The following is a 6000-nucleotide window of genomic DNA, read 5'->3' on the forward strand; positions in this document are numbered from 1 at the left end:
TTGGCTTGACCTTTATAAAATATATGAATGGAAATGTAGAAATTTGGTCTGTTGCCTGTACATGTGGTGAAACAAAGACCCACAGCACAGTGAAATAAAACAAAACCGGGGGTGATGGGCACATCTGTGTTTTCACTGGAGCCAGGGTTGTAGCTTGTGCCTTTTTAATTGCTATCGTAGAGTCTAGGGGATAGGACATTGAATGTGAAATTGAGATTCAGTAGCCACAAGGACAAAGATTTCATGGGCAACCAAGCCTGACATTAATCTCTGATGTTGTACACTTCAAAAGCAACTGAGTCCTGTGTGGGTACGAATTTGAATTCTATCCACTGAGTTGATGTGTTATAATAATAAGTTACCTGCAATTTCTTGTATAACAGTACTTATGCCTTTCAGCATCTTTTACAACTACATCACAATGGTGAAAGAAAGGAACATATGGTGATAATTTGCATACCTTTTTATTAAAAAAACTGAGTCAAATGCAGATATTTTCTATATGATTATCTATTTTACGCTATGCCTAGGTTGGGTGTGCTGGCTCATGCCTATAATCCCAGAACTTTGGGAGGCCAAAGTGGGAGGATTGCATGAGGCCAGGAATTTGAGGCCAGCCCGGGAAACACAGTGAGACCTCCATCTCCACAAGAAATAAAAAAATTATTCAAGCATGAGGGAACATGCCAAGAGATGGAGAAGGGAGGATAGCTTGGGCCCTGAAGTTTGGGGTTACAGTGAGCTCTGATCACACGGTTACACTCCAGCCTGAGCAATGAAGTGAGACCCTGTCTCTATGAAAAGAAAAAAAAATAGATTACAGCCTAAATAAAAGCTACTTGACAAAAATGATGAACTGGAGGAGATAGGGTAGTTTGAATATAGGAAAATAATGTATAGAGGACAGTGATGAATAAATATTTAAGGGCAATGAAATTATTATCATTGTAAAGCAAAAGTTTCTTGTACTTTGAGGAAAGTAAGGCAGAAAAAACTGAATTTATTGCAAAATCATTAACATTTAGCCTCTTGTAATTATTATAAGGGATTGCTACTATTTCAATAATATAGATAAGGATTTTTTTAAAAAAAGCTAAGATTGATTCTTGGGAAATATACACACATCTGAGAGGTAAAAAGGCTGCAGATTTTCTGAAGGGTGATGTTAGAAGCTCTGCTGGGTCAGAAAAAAAAGCAAATATAATTAAAACCACGGGGAAAAAAGCCGAAAACTGCGGTAGGAATAATCCATTACTGACAACGGATATGGGATAGATTATATCTTCTATTACTCCATGATTTTAACTTTTATGTTGAAATTGACTTTTCTTGCTATTTGGGGATTAATTAAAATTCTTAAAAAAGAAAATCAAAGTTCACCACAAATACCAAGTATATTCTTAGTTGCTAGAGAAATGATCTATATAACATTACTTAATTGTGATGACACAATTTCAGCATATGGTATTTGGGAACAATATCTAATGCCACCAATTCCTTGGACTATATAAAGAATAAAAAAAAATAGAACTGCTTTAATTATGCTTCAGTGCTGGGAGGGCCCTTTTGTTAGTAGAGTCTATATTCTCAGGGGCTGGCAAATGCCAGGTGCTTATAAATGTTAGTTGAATGAAAGGTGACTTAAAATTGCAACTTTGAGAGAAATTCTGTGCACTATATTTTTACAATTTTCTGGGGGAAATCGAATGAAAAGCTTAAATTATCATATCAACTATGCCATAATATTTTTTCATCAAACAGTTTTTTCATCAGATGATTTTTTCGTCATTTAATTCATCAAGTGATTATTTAGTGTCTCTTGGTAAAGCCCAATTTTAGGTGTAAAACCCAGATAGTTTAATGAGGAGGAAAAAATCATCACTTAGGTAAAATTGAAATCAATGGGAGATGGGGCTGAAGGTGAACGTGGTCCTATTAATACTTTTGTCTTGCTCCTTTATTTTAGCCAAAACAACGCACGTCCATTGTGTCGTCACTGGATTTTCATCGAATGAATCACAACCAAGAATATTTCGAAATCAACACATCTGCAGGGTGTACCGGCTTCACCTCCAGCCCTCCCGTTAGTCCACCCATCTCTTCTGCGGCAACCACAGAAGTCAAGGAGGAAGGCCCCGACCGTACAGGTAAAGCAATTCACTCTATACAGCTGTAGTTTTTAACTTTTAAGACTAAAGCCTTCATGAGTTAGAGCAGTGGTTCTCAACCTTCCTAATGCCGTGACCCTTCAATACAGTTCCTCATGCTGTGGTGACCCCTAACCCTAAAACTATTTTCATTACGACTTTATAACTGTGATTTTGCTACTGTTATGAATCGTAATGTAAATATCTGATATGCAGGATGTATTTAGGCGATCCCTGTGAAAGGGTCGTTCGACCCCCAAAGGGGTCGCGACCCACAGGTTGAGAACCACTGAGTTAGAGGAATGAAGAGGAGTCTTCAAACAAATGGCATTGTGGTTTTAGTTCACCTATATATGTGACTTGCAGATTTGTGTCAGTGTGGGTATAATGTTCTTTTTAAATGCATTGATGGCCTTACAGGTTAGATATTGAAGGTGATGATTTGATGTTACCATGGTAGTAAACATAACCAGGGACCTAGAAATGCTCTTCTTCCACTGATGTCTACCCATCTCTACACGTGGTCTCAACAGACGACTTTATTAAATAATTGTTTTGAAGCTGGAGAACTCCTATGAGGATTTTCTGGTATCAATGAGTTGTACAATGTGGCTTCAGCAGACTTCCAACCTATTTAAACCAAGGTGTACTTGGGGAGGAAAGGTCTGGGGGAATAAGGCTGGGGGCAAGTGTAAGATACGGGAAAGTAACGACTCCTGCTGGTAAAATATACCTGGTTCCACCCAGTCGCATTTGCAATGCTTCCTTTCTTTGGGGACTAATCACTGGTAAGGCCATAGGACAGAAATGTAAATGGCACCTGCAGAATCTCCTCCCTTTATATCTAATTTACAGTAATTATCAAAGTAGAGCTGAATCTCTAAATGTTACAAGTTTTAGTGGGGAATCAAGAATTGCAATGCGGGACATAGACACATACCGGGCGGTGTCAAGAATTGCAATTCAGAATGGTCTTCAACGTGTCCAGAGAACAAAGAGAAGGTTAGGGGTTTTAAAACCAAATAAAGAGAGGAATGTCACTTATGGCTCTTTGAGAAAGTTTGTGGCCCTGTAAGGTTTGGGGGATCTGGCAAGTTTTGATTGGTACAAAACAGCAATGTCACACGGAGTCTTAGCAGTAGCAATTACATAAAACTGGTTCCGGGTTAAAGCAGGCAGCTTCAGTGGCTGGGCTTGTAGAGAATTACTCTCTTCAGCCAATGCTCTATGTCCTGGGTTGTTTTCTCTCCCTGCCTCTTGACTGGTTTCATTGGGTATCACAAAAATGAACGAATTTGTATGATCAACTTACACATAAGTAAACTATTCAATAACTTGCATTCAGAAGGATACGAATCTATTATAAAACCCAATAGGTATAATTCATAAGAATTTTAGACTCATATAAAATATCAATTTTAGATTCCACATAATCTTTGTTCAGAGGCTGTGTGTGTATACATATATATGTGTGTGCATGCACTCATATACATGCACACGCATGTACTTAAGTCCTTTAAAAGCACTATGACAAATATTCCAGAAATAATGCCAGGAAATGATTTTATCCTAGGAAGAAAGCTCAGATTTAAAAATGACTAATGGGAGTGGTAAGGTTGATATTCTATGGAAGCAATAATCCAACCTTTCTTTGGAAGCCAGAAAGATACTTAGAAAATGTAAATCAAAGCATGTCATTGCCATGCTTAAAATGCTCCGAAAGCTTCTCACAGCATGTAAGAAAAATCCATGGCCCTCCCCATGGCCAGCAAAGCCCCTTGAGCAAACTCGTCCTGGCCTGGACTGGCCTTTTCTGCTGGGCGTTCTGGCCCTAGAGCTTCTGCATTTAGGTTCCTTCTGCCTAGAGTCTCTGTCCTCAGATTTTCATATGCCTGTCATTTAGGGTTTTGCTCAAATGCACGTCCCCACAGAGGCCTTCCCAGACCACGTATCTTAAATAGAAACCCTCAGCATGACAAGAACTATAATAACAAAGATGCGAAAAGAACAAGAACCATAATAAGCAAATATACAACATTCACGTCAGGCCCTGCTTTAGGCATTTTATGTGTATCAACGCATTTCAGCCTCTCTCATACGAATCAGGCATTATACTTGTGGATAAGGAAACACAGACACCCACCCACCAACAGGAAACATAAACACAGAGCTGGGATTCATGCCTGGTGCTAGAGTTTATGCACTTGGCTATTTTCTGCATTGCTCTTGTCATTTCTATCTAATTATCCTATTGTCTTTTTCCATATATATTCACTTTTTAACATTATGTTGATTACTTGTTTACATATGTATTGCGTTCTTTCTAGAATGTAAAATGAGTCTCTGGCCCATCATAAGCACTGCAGTCAGACTGCCTGAGTTCAGTCACTAACTGTGAAACGAACCCCTTACCTAGCTGACTTCACCTCTTTTTGCTACAGTTTGCTTACCTCTGGGAGTATAGTAACGATGAACTGATGAGATCAACTTACCCCGTAGCGTGGTAATGCATGTAAAGTGATCAGCACAGGGCCTAGTGTGTAGTGTTCAATAAACATTAGTAACAATTAGTAGTGGTAGCAGTAACTATGACGTTAACACATCAAGTCTAGCGTTCATTCCTGGGTCATTGGCATTTATCGGATGGTTGCTGTGTGCTAGAGGCAGGTCTATGGGAGATGAGAGATGGCATGTTATGTGTAAAGAAAATGGATGTGTGAGGGCGGTGCCTGTGGCTCAAGGGAGTAGGGCACTGGCCCCATATGTCAGAGGTGGCAGGTTCAAACCCAGCCCCGGACAGAAAAAAAAAAAGAAATGGATGTGTGAGTTGCTCAGTGGTTAGGGCACTGGCCACATACATGGGGCCAGCTAAAACAACAATGACAACTGCAACAACAACAACAAGAAAAATAGCCAGCTGTTGTGGTGAGCACCTGTAGTCCCAGCTATTCAGGAGGCTGAAGCAAGAGAATCTCTTAAGCCCAGGAGTCTGAGGTTGCTGTGAGCTTTGATGCTATAGCACTCTACAGAGGGTGACAAATAAATAAGTAAAAATGGAGGTGTGGACACCAGAATGGGCTCTGGCTATATAATTATTATTCAAAACACACTTATTTGAAGGACTAGTTTCAGATTTAAATTCCTCAAATAGGAGGAATAACAAGTACTGTGGTACTTGCCTTTAGTAAAATCTTTCTCAGCTTTATTTTAACCCGAGTACTGTTTTTTTCACAATGAATGTTTTGAATTTTCTTCAGTAATGTCTGTGGTAGGTAGAAATACTATTTTTCTTTTGTTAAAATTAAAAGCCAGAGAAGTGATAGATTTAGTCCCCAAATCCCCTTGCCCTCCCTTCACCCTGACACTGACCCACAGAGGGACAGGGTCAGGACTTACCACATTTTACTGCTGCCGGGACCTCAGTGGCACCGTCAGAAATGTGTGGAGAAAGAGTCATCATCAGGCTATTTTCACGTCTGGCCTTTAAATAAGCAAAATGGAAACTTTTGGCAGGTGAAATGGTTTTCAGTAGCATGTCCCTGTGGTCTCCTAAGGTAATGTATCACCTCCACATTACATTGAAAAATTTAGACTAGACGGACACTTAGCAATCATGTGAAAGCACAGTGCTGATTTGTTCTAGATTAAAAAGTACAACTTTCAATTATAAAAGTAAAACTTTTAAAGTAGACATTTATGGATTCTGGGAAGATGGCTGACTGGTAGCAACCCTGGTCAGAGGCTCCTGAACAAAGGAAGAAAAACTGGTTGGAATCAGAATCTATGAAGTCAAAGACGGGGAGCTGAGCCCAGAAAGAAGTTCGGCAAGCTATAAATCCAAGGAAGATCATTT

At 39.4% G+C, this 6000-nt stretch overlaps 1 protein-coding gene across 6 annotated transcripts in view; it reads left to right on the plus strand.

The window, feature by feature from the left end:
* The window catches only part of ANKS1B (ankyrin repeat and sterile alpha motif domain containing 1B), a 1028517-nt gene that overhangs the window by 404449 nt on the left and 618068 nt on the right, over positions 1-6000 (plus strand). For all 6 annotated transcript variants that reach the window (XM_023509216.1, XM_023509217.1, XM_012801222.2 and 3 more), the window contains exon 12: positions 1967-2147. In XM_023509216.1, coding sequence (XP_023364984.1) covers positions 1967-2147 — 181 coding nt within the window. The remainder of the gene's footprint in view (positions 1-1966; positions 2148-6000) is intronic.

This window comes from Otolemur garnettii, unplaced genomic scaffold (assembly GCF_000181295.1).
Source record: "Otolemur garnettii isolate 467f Iridium unplaced genomic scaffold, OtoGar3 scaffold00007, whole genome shotgun sequence".
Lineage (NCBI taxonomy): Eukaryota > Metazoa > Chordata > Mammalia > Primates > Galagidae > Otolemur > Otolemur garnettii.